The sequence below is a fragment of the Scomber scombrus genome, chromosome 3 (assembly GCF_963691925.1).
Source record: "Scomber scombrus chromosome 3, fScoSco1.1, whole genome shotgun sequence".
In the NCBI taxonomy this organism is placed as follows: Eukaryota; Metazoa; Chordata; class Actinopteri; order Scombriformes; family Scombridae; genus Scomber; species Scomber scombrus.
This window is the reverse complement of record NC_084972.1, coordinates 17,044,569-17,060,519: the sequence shown is the minus strand read 5'-3', so window position 1 is coordinate 17,060,519 and position 15,951 is coordinate 17,044,569. Positions and strand designations below refer to the sequence as shown.

The 15,951-nt window shown below is 37.9% G+C and overlaps 2 protein-coding genes across 2 annotated transcripts; both read right to left on the bottom strand.

Annotated features, from left to right (window-relative positions):
• Positions 1 to 1,349: 1,349 nt before the first annotated feature.
• Positions 1,350 to 4,581, bottom strand: cav3 (caveolin 3). Its single transcript, XM_062416051.1, has 2 exons — positions 4,395 to 4,581; positions 1,350 to 3,068 (listed from the first exon to the last, which is right to left on the bottom strand). The coding sequence occupies exons 1-2, from the start codon at positions 4,509 to 4,511 to the stop codon at positions 2,727 to 2,729; spliced, it is 459 nt and encodes a 152-aa protein (XP_062272035.1). The 5' UTR covers positions 4,512 to 4,581; the 3' UTR covers positions 1,350 to 2,726.
• Positions 4,582 to 7,935: 3,354 nt separating this feature from the next.
• On the bottom strand, positions 7,936 to 9,259 carry LOC134003887 (caveolin-2-like). Its single transcript, XM_062443240.1, has 4 exons — positions 9,149 to 9,259; positions 8,891 to 9,067; positions 8,300 to 8,487; positions 7,936 to 8,116 (listed from the first exon to the last, which is right to left on the bottom strand). The coding sequence occupies exons 1-4, from the start codon at positions 9,257 to 9,259 to the stop codon at positions 7,936 to 7,938; spliced, it is 657 nt and encodes a 218-aa protein (XP_062299224.1).
• Between the last annotated feature and the right edge of the window lie 6,692 nt (positions 9,260 to 15,951).

Below are 15,951 nucleotides of genomic sequence, written 5' to 3'. Positions count from 1 at the left end.
TGAATTGAAGTGACTTATGTTTCTGGAAGCATCTTGAGGCATTAGCTACATGGTTCATGAACCAGCTCAAAGTGACAATAATGGTAAGCTGTGGACATTGATTTCCTTTGTCTGTCATTTTGCTAAGCTAATTAAGTGTATGGCTGCTGTTTAGTCAGTTGTATATTAATATCTTCATTGCCAATGTTAAGTATATGAGCCATCTAAGTTGTTATTCACTTGGTATTTGTTATTTTAATCAAAGCAGTCTAGTGACCTGAATAGTACCAACAACTGTAAAGTATACAGTAACTCTGCATAAATATTAACTTCATGAAATTGATAGTGTTGAACTTCAGTTGAGACACTGTGAGATAGGTGATGATTAAATTAAAACCCCATTATTAAGATCATCCTGATATGTTGTCTCTCTGCCACCTTACACTAACATTTTATCATAAGACAACAAAGTGCAACAACACTACAAAGAACGGCCTCAGGTAATTCTATTGAAATACTTCTTACAGGTTATTTCTTGCAGACTGCATTATACTGCACAGCTGTTGCTTCAGCTCTTTTATTGTGTGGATTATGGTAATGATTAATCAAGCGCTGAAATGATACTACGCCAATATTTGTCTTGAATAGCTGCACTGCTGCTGTATATATTATATTATATATATTATAAATTATTTTGTACCTTAGATTTACTATATTTAGAGGGGGGATTTCCTCCCCTTATAGCCTTGATAATGTGACGTTTTATGAGACAATCTTGTTTGATTGGAAAATACTCTATCAGGCAAATGCTGTTAAAACCATAAATCATTTAAAGGCAACAAGTGGCACTAAAGACTTAACAGATCACATCAAAGACATTCACTATGAATTTCCTTCCTTCTGGTATTTTTAGGTATTTTATCCAAAATATTCAAAATAGATGTGGAGATATAGCATATATTTTATATGTAAATGTATGTCTGTAATTGCAAAAATTTTATTAATTATTTGCAAGAAAGAAAAATAAATCAATAAAATCATGAACTCTGTATTTGCAGAAAATATTAATATTTTTACATATTCACCATCTCTGTATTATTTCTGAGGTCAGTTTGTATCTAAATACATTTATTAGTTAAGTGTGCAAATGTCCTTGTGAGGATAAAACATTTAAATTATTGTCTGTGTGCAGTTAACTCTCATAAAGATAAACTTGAAACTCCCTTGCAAAATGAAGATGAAGACTGATGAAAACATCAATGCAAAGCTTTGGTTTTTCTACAAAACGTGTTTGAATTTTGGGAAAATCCACAAAATGTGTTAGAATTATTACTGTGCACATTCTGCTGGGGTGAAAGTGATAGACGCTCTTAATGTTATTTTTTAATTAAACTTGACCACACAACCTGATGAATAAATCAGCCACAGTAATTACACAGTTTAATACAGTTCATTAATCAGAATAATGGTTTAATACAGTGTGCTGTTTGGCTCCTTAAACTCGGTTCATTTTCTAGCACTTTTAGTGCCATAAATGACTTTAATTTATCAGCCAGAGTGAAACACATGGCTTCTCAAAGAGGGGAGTGGCAACACTAAATTATCAGTAATAGATCCCAGACACCAAAGAGGGCCATTTGAAAGACACAACAGCAACCTCTAGTGGGTCACAGTTCTCAGATGTTACTAATAATATCACTGAGACACACTTTGAATAAATGTATTTCCTAAGCTTCTCACAATGACAAATACACAAAATATATTTTCAATCAAACACCACTCCTGTAGTGAAATACACTTATTAAAGTTGACAGTCTCAGACTTAAAACTGTTTCTACTGTGCCCTTCCTGACTGCGGTTATACAATATTAGCTAAACGCTCCACACTTCAATACCAAATCAAAACAACACAACAGACCATTTAAAGGTTTTTTTTTCTTACTTTACACCATTTAGTAGTTAGGTCCATACTTGTTTACACATAATTGATTGAAATATACAAAAAAGTTAATATTCCACTCATATACATTTGATAAAAGGAAGTAGATTATCTGCATGGCTGGTTCCAAACATATTTCTTACATCTGCACGTCTCCAAAAAGTCTGTTACCTCAGCTACATCAGTTACTCCGAGTTATTTCAGAGTCATCACAATTTTTTTTTGGACAAAATGATAACGTCATTTGGTTAGGGCTTTTCTAATAGGATGATGTATACATATATAGAACTGTCAAATTCAATTCAATCAATATGAAATAAAACAATACCAGACAAAGCAACATAAAGCATCAGTATACTTTTGAGTATAACCAAATGTAATGCACACTAGCAGCATCATCCACAGGTGCACCAGTATTGAGGAGTTCATTTCATTTGCTGTGAATGAGAAGGTATTGTCTGAGCTTTTTGTCATACAAACAAATAAATGAGGACAGACGGATCTTCCTCATGGCTGGCAGCCCTCTTCTCTTTCAGTGAGGAGCACTGAGCCCTCCAGGAGTGCCAGAGCTGTCAGAGAAACACGCCGCCTACTGCAGCTGTCACAGAGCTTCTGGTAGCAAAAGGAAACACTGGGGATGTCAGGACTCATAGCTCAGAGACTGAGGATAGGAGAGTGGGTAGCGGCATGTTATGAAGGGCAGACCAGGAGTAACAGGGAGTAAGCAAGATGCAAGGGCTGGTCTTGTGGTGTATAAAAAGATACCATTCTTCATTCGATCATTCTACAAACACTACTGTATGAGTTCTTAGACTTCTTTGCGCAATGCCACACGCACGCTGCTGAAGATCTTGCCCAGGGCTTCGAAGAAGGGATCACAGAAGGTCTGGATACAGAGAGAGTAGATGCGGCTGATGCACTGAGACTCAATCAGACAGCTCTTGATGCAGGGAACCACAGCCCAGATGTGGCAGAATGAGATGCAGGCGAACAGGAAGCCCCAGAGCAGAGCCACAGGGATCCCGAAGATAGCAGATAAGATGCGGTAGCACCAGTATTTGGACACAGTGAAGGTGGTGTAGCTGAGCTTCCACACCCCATCCAGGCTGTGTGTACCATCTGGCTCTGCAATGACATCTTCAAACTCCACCTTATAAGAAATTTAAAAGAGCATTTCAATACTACACATCTCTGAGGACACTCTTTTTAATCCACCATGTGCTTCAAGTAATAAATGCATGCCAATGTTACATTTAAAGATTATGCTTATTAAAGCTGCAGAGTGTTTTGGTCAAATTTATGCAGAGAAACCAATTATCTGATGCACTTGATAGAATAAAAAAAACGTAATGTAGTGGCATACAGGAGAAGTTATAAAGTGTTTTTTTAATGCTCAGCCCAAATCATTGTAAAAAGCTCAATTCTGACAATTTTAGTAACCAGAGTTCCCCTCATGTAAAATACATGAGAACAACTGGTCTTTTGGAAAAACTGGCCATCGCATTCTCAGCTGAGACCAGGCAATAAAATGTTAAGTAACTTGTCAGTAATCATGGCAGGCAGACGCACTGCACATGTGACAACTATTTCCTTTCTTCCACACCCTTGGATAGGATCAGTATGGGAATAGCAGGCGCAGATCATCCTCTGAATGAATGGCTGGACATGCACTGTTTTATACTTTCTCTGGTTTGGTCTCTTTCAGCCCTGAGAGGGGATTGCTAGAGTCAGATTCTGCAAAACAGCATCAGTGTTCTTTCAGCAACGATAGACAGACACCCATGTAGTTGTGGTTGTAAATCTGATTACTCAGTAGATAAGATTCCTTATCTAATTGAGGACACTTTCAATAGCTATAGGCGATCCACTCTTTAGAGTATGTAAGAGGATAAAGATTGTATATATTAGAAATGTAAGTGCCAATTTATCACTTATACTTTCAACTGGAGACGAGGCTATTGGGAATAAGAATCTTTATCATTTTCTTGATTGTTTGCTGAAAACATCATGAGCCTGTATGGCATTCCAAACTGAGCTAAACTGACACTAAGCTTATGCTCTCATAACTCATGATTTACTATCCTCATTGACCATGTTTTCCTGAAAACCTTTTCTGTCAAACAAAATCTAATCCAAACAAATATTCAGTTCTGACAGAAAATGTTTTGTGGTGATGCATGGCAACAATCTCAGGATAAACAGTTGTCAAACCTAAATAAAACCAATGGAGCAGTGTATCAGTTTCACGCTCTTCTACCCCATTCCCAAAATAAACTTCATGCTCTGCACAGGCAACAGGAATAGCTGTTGGTCTATTTAGGGATTTTCCAGACAGTATAATACCCTGTTCTCCTGTCTTTGTTCCTAGCAACCACTTTATGCATTTTCTCTACACACTTCCACACATGACATGACATAGGGATACAATTTCTTTAATCCTGCTGTGACAGGGTGGTGTCTCCAATGCTGCACAAACCTTCACCACGTCCTCATTGATCTGCTTGGGGTCTCTGTTAATGAGATCGATCTCCTTGGTGTGGCTGTCCTTCACAATCTTCTCTTCATTGGTGTTGTACTGGTACTGATCCGCCATGGTGGGGTTGCAGGTCCTGGTTTGGCCGGAGACAGTGAGGGTAAACTTTCGTGGATCAAACTGCACACAGCCGCCTTCTGAACCCCTGTATCACCACTGTGACGCACCCGCTGGCATGCCAGTGGACAGCTGCTGCAGACGTCCTGGTAAAAATGGGGGCCTGACCCCCACCCTGCACACACATAGGCACACACACATAGGCACACACACATAGGCACACACAAACACACACACACACACACACACACGCACACACACACACACACACACACACACACACACACACACACACAATGTAATACACGCGGACAGAAAAGGCATGCCTTAAAGGAGAACCCAGGGTTGTGTCACATTTCACATAGGGCTGTGGGGCTAGCTGGGCAGGGTTTGCACAGTGGCACGAACTTCCACCACAGAATGAGGCTTACTGCCACACAAACACACCCTCCTGCTCTGGCTACAGTTGGGACACAGTATTTTGTATCCTAATACTGAATTTAATTTGAATTTTTTTTTTTACCACAGAAGAGACAAAAGTAGACAAAAAGTTGATTAACTGTCACCATGAGTATTGTTAATGTAGACACACTATGACTCTAGTTTACCATTCAGATGCAGTAATTTGATTCATTCACATTAAAATACACTTCACTGATGCAGGATCCTTCAACTCATCACCTTTAATATGCTTGAAGTGAGGTGTAGAAGTGAACTTGTAATTTCTTAATACACTTTAAGTCATCAGTATTAAAATCTAATTCATGGTTATTTGTCTAATTTATTTATTTATTTTTTTTACAGAAAGGGTGATTGGTACAAATAATCAGAAACTTTAAAAAGTGTTACATTGATTAAATTGGTAATATTTATTGGTAATATAGTCTATTCTATAAACTATATCTATACATTGTGAGAATTAACAGTTACAAAGTGACTACTTTTAGTGAATTATTAATTAATTTATTAAGACATTTTTGAAAAGAAAGTCTATGTTTAAACCTAAATAACCTATAATGAGCAAGTTATCACCAACTAACCCACATTTAACACATTTTGTACCAAATGTTCTAATTATTTCCAGTAAATTAGTAAAAAATTAGTGGGCCAGTAACACAAAATGCTAACAGTATTAGTGATGTGCTACACTCTGAAATGTAAACAGTAGCTGTTTTATGTTGGTTTATTCTTCAGTTTATATTTATTCTAAAATTGTCCCACTATTATTATGTTTTCATTTTCCTGCATCAGATGCTAAACGTAAGTGTTAATTTCTTTTACAGATGCAATGCCCCAATAAATTATGAAAGAACTGCGTGGACATTAAAGAAAATGCAATCCATTAAGAGGGCCTCCAATGGAGGAAAATGGAAATATATAATTTCATAATTGCAGTCATAACAATTAATGGTTCAGTGATTAAAATGTTCCACTGTATTAATAGTGCACAACAAAAGGCGTGTTCAGGGCAGGTTCCAAGCCGCTTCAAATATTTCAGACTTTATCAAGGTCTGACACATAAAATTCAATAGTCCCCCAAAATAAGACTCTGATTCAGTCTTCCTTCAGCTGTGCAGTTGTTGCTATCAGTCATAGGGTTATATATCAGCGTGTTGCATAAACAAACTCATGTATGCATGTCGTGCTGCCAAATAAGAAGGGCAGGAGGAGGAGGAGGAGGAGGAGCAGAGATAGCCACTGTGAAAGCTGGTAAAAGGCCCCAGCTCTCTGTTGGTATTTATCTCAGTCTGTGGGGTGTGAGAGCAGTACAGGAAGTGTGACACAGGCACATGGATTGGTATTCCTTGCCCGAGTTCCCTGGTGGCAGATACAGGGATGAGGAGGGCGTGGAATGGGATCAGAGTGCATGTGATCAAGAGCGAACCCAATTAGAGGAGTATTCTTGGAGTGGCAGTGGAGAGAGAGTGGAGGGCAGTTAGGCGTGGAGGCAGAAGGACAGAAATAGCTCAGCAAAGAGTGGTGGTGGGCATACCTCTGCCTGTATGACTGTCAATGCACTCAGCTGAGACTGCGCCGGCTCATGTCTTCCATTTAATGTAGACAGACACACAGGGCTCTCAGGCCCTAAATTTAGAGTCACACAGAATGTAATGGTGAGAGTAGGTATCAGTGACTGGGTAAGTTCACAAATATTGATGATGCTCCCTTTGAAATGCTTAGTACTGGGTTACTCAACACATATACAAAATGCTTTTTAGGATTTGTCATACCTTTTAAAGTAATATTCTTACATTTTTAAAATCTTAATTCCTAAGAGCGGTCATTTCTTACAAGATTTTTAGGTAAAATCTTTATTAAATTCTCAAATACATCCTGTAAATAAACCTCAACTGTGCATGATTAGATTGACCAGATATTGTTGATGGCTGCTGCTCTTGTTATTCATTACTGTTTTTAAAAGTAGGGGAATTATTTCTTTACTTTATTGTCAAGCCCAGTTTAGTCACTTTGTTTTAACTCTAAAAAGCACTCTTTTAAACGCAAGATATTGTCTAACCTATCTTTGTGTTTGACCCCAGTGAAATCACTGAGGCCTGTTACTGTACTTGCAGAAGCACAGTGCACTTTCATATTACACACACATTTCATATTATTTAAACGTACGTACACAATTATTTGATGATGTTTGCACCAAGGTTACTGTTGCATAGATGTTTTATCTTTTAACATCAAGTAAACTGAATTTATTTTAGAGAGAAAAAATGATTGATATCTGCAAAAACAGGCTTTTCTACACTCTGTGCTTCCTGCTTTGATGAGAGCTGATTTGAATGCCAAGAAGCCTTTGCATCTTTATTATTGCTGTTATTTCATCTTTGGCTCCTGGTGATTTCCTGTACCAGGTGACATTTTACATCTGTCATATAAACCATGTTACAGTCTTTGGCCATGTGGGACAACAAATCTCCATATACAACATAGAGTAGTACATCCAATACATTCAAAAACAAACAAATACATTCTTAAAATTAATTGATATGATTTCAGTCAATATATACAATGTCATAAAATCGATATTAATATCATTACAGCCATTTTCATAGTTACACACCAAACCATTTATGAGGCTGTTAAGATGCTCTCAACTCTGTCACCTTCTCCTAATTCCTGTTAGTCTCTCCTGATTTACAGGAATGCAAATTAACTTATAATATATTGTATCTGCAAATTTTTGGTCTTGCCCTCATTACGTCCTAGCTTAGAATTTACTGTACTTTATACATCACACATCCAAATCATTAACAAAATAACATGTTGCCATATATGTCAGCATGGCGAATATTATGACAATCAAAGCAAAAATTCTAAATAACCTCAGATTATGATGCAGATCGTAATCTACCTGTAAGCAATTAGTATGCAATCTGTTACCAATCTTTTTTTTCCCCTCTCTGTCATCTGTTCTTTACTCAGCTCTTGTTTGTGTATGCCTGTCTTCATCTTTTGACAGAAGGATGGTGATTCTACCACAGCACTTTCCAGCACTGGTAAAGAAGGGGCTGATGAGAATGTTCAGTATGCTGCCCCACACAGTCTGGACCCAGTGCATGTTGATGAGAAGGAGTTGCACACAGGGCATGATCAGCCTGGGGAGACACATGGAAGTGGACAAAACATGAGCTCATCTTATCAATAAAAAACAGAAATCCTTCTAAAAGAAAACTGTTTTAGAAAAAAGTCACAATTTCTAAATGATTTACCAAATAGACATTAAGCTGTTTTTCCTTGCCTGTAAGTCTACTGCATATTCAGTTTAATAGCAGTCCTACCAGATATGAAGGCAGCTGAGCACAGCGAAAAGGAGCCCTGCTGCCAGCGAGACCGGCACTGCCAGCAGGAGGGAGATGAAGCGGTAGCACCACAGTCTGGACACCTCAAACAGGGCGTGACTCCACAGCCACACTTTATCAAAGCTGCGCACTGAGGGAGGTTCTGCAATCACATCCTCAAACGTGACCTCAAGACACACACAGAGACACTGTAAATGTTTGATTGATGGGGACAGGTTTTCCCCCAGTGTGTAAAATATATATAGATTTTTAAATGTTATGTAAGAAAATGTGTCACGGATGAAGCTCCATTTGTAAATTGTATTTATCAATCATCTAAAAAAAAATCCATTCTAGGCTGAAACCATACATAGATTCCTGCTCAATTTCAGCTTTGCATGCTCAGTGCTATCTGCAATTCAATAGAGACAGGAGTAGTGGTATGTTTATTTTACTAACCTGTCAAGATCTCTGTCTCTTGACTGGAATAATACACAGTACCTCAAATGGTGGCCTGTACTTGGTGTTCTTTGTGAAGGTTTATATGTGTTTTATTTGGGTTAAATCATGGTGAAGGTGCATAATAGTTACCTTAAGACTCTTGTTGACTCTTTTGGGATCCCTGTCATGAATCAGAGGCCTCACGTCACTGTGGCTGGAATGCAGATCTTCAGATTGTACTTCCACTGTTACGTCCATCTGTTCTCCTGTAGTTTTCTTTTGTTTAAATTCCTGCTTCTCCACGTCCACCAAGTTGAGCTTGTTTGACTGCTTTGGTCATGTCATTGGAAACATGGAGGATATGCAAGGCGTAGCTGTAGCTGGAAGATGGCGATGTACTGCTGTAACCTCTGCAGCTTTGTCATTGACACCCAGGTGGAACATAGTGACCCGCTGACTGCCTTTCCCCTTGTTGAGGAATGCCTTTATTGCCTTTAACAGGCCTCTCTTTAATGACATTTTCCATTTGACACAGTACATGACATGTCTCATTTAGACCTGCGTGAGAAATGTCCAGTGGTAAATTGCATAAAATCAGCCTTCACCTCCCCCTTAAAAATCAGAGGAGGGATGATGACATGTGGGAGTATTATGGCAATGTTGTGATTATGAGGTCCTCAGTGTTGTCCAATTAAAAAGAGAGTACTCACCACTTCAACAGCTTCAAAAGCTGTAAGAGCTGTCAAGAGCTATACTCCTAATCATCAATCCCAACTGAAACCCTCACTGCAAAGTGACTGCAGCCAAACTCATTTATTGTAGTCACTCTTTTGAGCCACTGTCTAGTGTGGCACTACATGTAATACCTGGGTTGCAACTTAATGCTCCCTGAAAATATTGTTTTTGCTGCTCTTCCATGGTTTAACTTCTTACCTTGCTGCAGTGATTCAGAATACAGCCCTGGGTGTGTTCAGTACACCATGACATCACTATGGGCGCACAGGTTCATTTGGGGATATGAACACCATATTTCCAAAACAGTAATATAATTATATTTAATAATAAAAAGCACATATCAACTAATACATTATGATTTTGACAGTATAGCCAGCCTGGCAGATTTTGCTTGTATAGCCCACTTTTTATACGTCTGTATAATGGTACCACTGAAATCACATTTAGTCATCCATTTTCACACCGTAATATAAATGTCATGAATGTTATAAAATGTACACACACAAGAGGAGCAGTAATCAGCCACAGTGCAGCACTCTGGTACCAACTCCAGTTCTTCTACCTGTGGTCAGGAGCACTGCAAGGAGTAACCCTAACATACATATCTTTGATGGTGGGAGGAAACCGGAGCAGCAGGAGAAAACACATGCAAACCCACTGGGACAGCAAGGGTTGCTGTGAGGCAATGCCAACAGTGCTAAGCACTGAGCTATGGTGCTGCCTGCTGTATAAGGAAAAAGAAAGAAAAAACTATTTTTTTGGAAACTATTATGCTCCTTTTTGTCTCAGACAGATGGAGAGGTGTGTTGGTGTTTGTGTTTGATTGACAGCAGTTGATGGGCTAAGCTTGTGAAAACAAGAATGAGCGACAATGTAAACACACTTGCTCTGTAGCTTACAATTAACTGTCAAACAGGGTGTTGGCAGTATGGAAGATAATATATTTTGTTTGTTTTTATTATTATCAATTTATTATTTGTATTTAGTTTCATAGATAGAGGATGAATTTGTGCATTTGTTGCGTTGCATTATTTATTTTACTTCCAACTGTAATAACTTTAAAGCCCTCTGCTTTCAATATTTACATTTGGTTTATTTTAATATGCAAATGTCATTTAATCAAGCTGTTTCGCATGTACTGTTGAAACACCCCTTATATATACACCTACGGTGGCCGACAAGGGCCAAACGCACTGCAACGGCCAAACGCGTCTCCGTTAAGGAAAACAGCTTCAAGTACAGAAACGATTCAAATGTACAAACTCAAACACAAGTCTAAACGAGGTGCAAAAAGAGAAACGTGTTGCAAATGAAAAAACGCGCTGCAAAAAACAAAGACAAATGCAGCATCATCAAACGCGCTGCAAATAGAGAAACGATGCACAGCACTAAACGATTCAAACCAAGAAACCTTCTTCAAAAGCAAAACGCTTCATAGCCGGTCACTGCTCCAAACCTGCAGGGGGCGCTCGGGATGCAGAGAGACAGAACAGCTGACTGAACAGCTGACTGAACGGTGTTTCAGCAGAACGGTAATGTGATTTTTATTTGATTATATTTGTATGTTATGTTTATATCACTGTACAACGCACATTACGTGACGTTGTTTTTTATTGTAGTTTACATCAGACTCTACAAGGCTGCACATTTGCATGTAGATTAGCCTGCTTAATAAAATGATTAGAGATTGATATAAGCACCCGCTTTAATAGTACATTAAAAAGCCCTCTTATCACAGTCTTCCATACCTAAACCCTGTCCTTTCCTTTTGCAGATGTACTGTCCATTCTGTGGATCTGCGCTTGCAGCTTTCCCTGCCTTTTGCTGTGCATGTGGCAAAAATCTAACTTTTTTAAAGCATGTCAATGAGGAGACACCTGCCACTCGTGCACAAGTTGATGTTGCACAACCTAGCACCAGTGCAGGTAAACAGATTAGTGATGTTGTAACATAAATGATTAGAAGGGGGCTTGAAAGGTTCAGATTGTGTTCTTGTATATACAAAATCACTTCTCTCTGTCACTATCCAGGTTCAATAACTGGCATTTAAGGTGTACTAAAATGTCCTGCAGAAAATAATTTTTTATTATACTTTTTATTATAACGGGTGCTTATATCAATCTCTAATCATTTTATTAAGCAGGCTAATCTACATGCAAATGTGCAGCCTTGTAGAGTCTGATGTAAACTACAATAAAAAACAACGTCACGTAATGTGCGTTGTACAGTGATATAAACATAACATACAAATATAATCAAATAAAAATCACATTACCGTTCCGCTGAAACACCGTTCAGTCAGCTGTTCAGTCAGCTGTTCTGTCTCTCTGCATCCCGAGCGCCCCCTGCAGGTTTGGAGCAGTGACCGGCTATGAAGCGTTTTGCTTTTGAAGAAGGTTTCTTGGTTTGAAACGTTTAGTGCTCTGCATCGTTTCTCTATTTGCAGCGCGTTTGATGATGCTGCATTTGTCTTTGTTTTTTGCAGCGCGTTTTTTCATTTGCAACACGTTTCTCTTTTTGCACCTCGTTTAAACTTGTGTTTGAGTTTGTACATTTGAATCGTTTCTGTACTTGAAGCTGTTTTCCTTAACGGGGACGCGTTTGGCCGTTGCAGTGAGTTTGGCCCTTGTCGGCCACCGTAATACACTGCAAGCATTCCTCCCTCACCCACATGTCCTACCCTGTCACCATTTCAACCACTGAACCGTCGTATTTTCCTGATTAATTAATTCAAGAGAAGGTGTATTTGTTCATACCTAGTGCATAGTTGATATTTAGAAAAAATCATGGCCAGACACTTGGCAGATAACATATATCTCATTGTTTGTTGAAAATTCCTGGAAGGCTTGTTAGATTTGTCCAAACAGAGAGGAGGGAGAAAAGAGAGGGGAATTCATGAGTACATAGCGCACTCTGTTGGCCATGGCTTGTCTCTCAGGTTATTTTGGATAAATCTTCATTATTCACTGATGGTTAAATCAGCTGTGTTTTCCACTCACAAATGCCCAAATAGCTCATTTTCTAAAAATGTTTTCAATAATACCAAATTACTTATGTTCCCAATCACATCAGTGATGCAGTGGTAGTGAAGTGGTGGCAGGGTCTGATTAGCTGATGATTAATGGTGTGTGTGGAAACCATGGTGATGAAGACCCCTGGAGTTTGTGTGGTGATTGTGTCTGAGACTAGTAGATCCTCTACAGATGCTGATTAGGTTATATCTTACTTTATTTTCTACACACAGTTACACACATCGCACATTTACTTTGCACTAAAATCAACACTGCCAATCTGTTGTCTATACTTTTGTACATTACAGTTTATTTTATTTAATTTTGCTATTTTGCTATTGTATTATGTATAGTTTATTCTTTATATTTTGCTATTTTATTATGTATAGTTTGTTTTTCTTATATTCTTATTCTTTATATCCTTATACTATATGTTGTTATCGTCACTGTATCGTCACTATGTGTCTGTGTAATGCTGCTGCTACACTGTAATTTCCCAGCTTGGGATCAATAAAGTATATCTATCTATCTATCTATCTATCTATCTATCTATCTATCTATCTATCTATCTATCTATCTATCTATCTATCTATCTATCTATCTATCTATCTATCTATCACATCTCTTGGTTCGCAAATTTAACCATAAGTGATTTCCATTAAGAAAAGAGGAAAAATCAAAGTAAAGAATTTCTAATGTTGCCTATTTTAAAAATGTGTTAATTTAAAGGGAATTCCCAGGCAATAAAGACTGCAGATTTTTTTTTTTATGCTTTAGCCAGCTGAGGCTCTGTCAGTGCATAAACCAGTAGACCATAAATATCTAAGCAGTGGTTTCCTAACACTTAATATTCCCTTTACTGCAAACAATTTGTAGTGTTTCTCCTATTGTGGCTTGGAGTAAAATATTTTCGTATGACTTTCATGGTGATATACACAAAAACAATCTGGATGTATCCAAACACTGAAGCTTTATTATTAGAATTATTAAATATGCTTGAAGTTAAATACACTGATTCCTCTGAAGGACTTTTACGTTTTACAAGTTGATAGGTTTGTGATTGTTTTAAGTAGTGTGTCTGTGAGTCTGTATGATAATTGCTTGATGATTGTGATGTGAATGAACTGTCTTATTGTGATCCTGTGTGTATGTAACCTGTTCTCAGGCCTCTCTTGCAAAAGACATCTTGATCTCAGGGAGATTTCCTGAATAAAATTAAATTATTAAATTCCAAATCTTTCATGAATATAAATATCAAGAGGGTATAAAGTAAAACCTGAACACCTATGCATGCCCAGCTGTGATTTCTGGTTGAATGTTATGCTAGAGTAACTCTCTCAAACTTCCAGCCTGACATGGAATCTGTCCTTATAGGTCACAGGTCCAGATGAAATTGTTTTTTGTTACGTTATGGATCACTTGTCTATAAGATTGTCCTTGTTGTTCTCTATTCCATGTATGTCCCTGAGTACAGTTTCAACAGGCAGGGATTTACTGACTGGATATGCCCAGAGACTTCATGACCTTTTTTTTCTTGACAATTGCAACTATGTCTTTGTTGTTTTACATTAGCTCTTGCCATGTACACTGAACAGGTACCATTGAAAAATCATACTAGACAATAGCACACTCCCCTTTTTTATTCACCCACATACTGTACAACTTCGCCATATTTGAGAGGAGACATCTGAATGCTTTGCTCTAACAGTCACACCTGTCTTTCCAGATGTTTCTGGACAAGCACACTTATGTCTTTCTAATCGGTATTAATAAACTATTATGGCTGAACTCAAGTGGGATATATAGAGCTTCTAATATTGTGAATAGCTTCCTTTTGATGGATAGTAACTCCAAAGGCCACAAGAATAGATATGATGTTGATCTTGACTGTGTCCTAATCTGTGTTCAGTTTTGAAAAAATATTGTCTTTACATCCACTTAATATTTTGGTCCAATCCTGTTTTTATTATTTTATGGACACAAGGGTTTATGAAGTTACAATCTCAGCATGCAAGCTTGAGAATTGTGTTGTCAGTAACTGGCATGTCCTGAATCCTGCAAAACCTTATTAATAATGTAAAATTTGCCCTGTTGATGTAGGGAAACTTGAGAGACATTTGTGAAGCATTAAAATGAGAGGAGACACCAGGAATAAGCATTAAAGACAGAAACAGACAGATGTTGAGATAAAAAAATATAATGAAAATCAATAATCTGGGATGACATCCATACGTCTATATGCATGAAAAAGTTTCACAGCAAGTTTCTGTACAGTGTTTTGTTTAAGTAGCATCCATATCCACTTGGTTAGAAGGCTAATATGATATGCAGCTCAAAGTCCTTAATACACAGCCACAGTTATGTAAGAGTGGCGTACATCCCACTTTGTGACAGCCATACAGAAAAATAATGTTTGCCATTATTTGCTGTGACCACACTATTCTGTCTTTCCCTCTGTTTGTGAAAGACTAATACAAACAGCAGCTGCCATAAAATAGCACTTTGTTACCACTCTCAGAGCATTATCAATACCCAGTAATGATTTCCATTGTAAATTCACTATCTCTGCTTTACCGTATCCATGTCACTATTGTAGCAGTCCATATTAGCAGAGAGTTGTGATACCTAGCCTCGGCCTCTGTTCATATGCTAATGAATCTGTATCTGAATGTATAGGCCTTGTGTAATCAGTCTGCATGTGAAAAGCACGCATGAGCCAGAATTAGTAGACTCCTATCAGGATCTAAAGCTAAAGCGTATATCCAGCCCAAAGGTCTTTGTTGCTATGTGAGTCACAGGCTCACTCAATTTCCATGACGACAGGGGTAGGTGACATTCACCGTCTCTCAGCATATCTGTCGCACACAGGAACTCTGAGGTATTGTCCCTCAGATTCATGAAAGAGCTCCTCACACTGCAGAGGCCAGCATGTTAGTGCTACGAGGGGATAATTTATTGATGTGTGGGAGTCATGCTATGCGTCTGTTTATCGAGTTACACCATGGCAACATTTACATCCAATACTTTACAATGTTCAAGTCAGTATATTGTTACTGGCATGAAAACATGACATGTTGAACTGACTCTTATAGAATAGAATTAGCTCATAATTAAATACAACATTAACAACAAAACATTTACAAATGCATCCAAACATTTCCATGTTATTGTAGTTACACTTCACATTCAGAAATTTACAAAGATATAAAAAAAACATTTCTACAAACATCACATTAAAATAAATGTGGAGGAAATATACAGAGGGGAGTGTTTATAACAATATCAATATTTTAATATCACAACCAGAAACACCTAGACCTAAAGTGAGAAAAGCTTTCCTGAATGGAGTATTGCAATTAAACAACAAGAGGCACTGGAAACTTAAAAAGTTTGAAGGAAAAATTGCCCACAACCATAAAAAGCTATGGTCCATATATTAGCATTGCAGTTCATTTTGCTCGTTGT

Coding starts and splice junctions, on each gene's coding strand:
- cav3 (XM_062416051.1), bottom strand. CDS start 4,511: ATGGCGGATCAGTACCAGTACAACACCAATGAAGAGAAGATTGTGAAG. Junction 3,069..4,394: donor TCAATGAGGACGTGGTGAAG/GTTTGTGCAGCA, acceptor ATTTCTTATAAG/GTGGAGTTTGAAGATGTCAT.
- LOC134003887 (XM_062443240.1), bottom strand. CDS start 9,259: ATGTCATTAAAGAGAGGCCTGTTAAAGGCAATAAAGGCATTCCTCAAC. Junction 8,488..8,890: donor GAGTCAACAAGAGTCTTAAG/GTAACTATTATG, acceptor GTGTGTCTTGAG/GTCACGTTTGAGGATGTGAT. Junction 8,117..8,299: donor CTCAGCTGCCTTCATATCTG/GTAGGACTGCTA, acceptor GTGTCTCCCCAG/GCTGATCATGCCCTGTGTGC.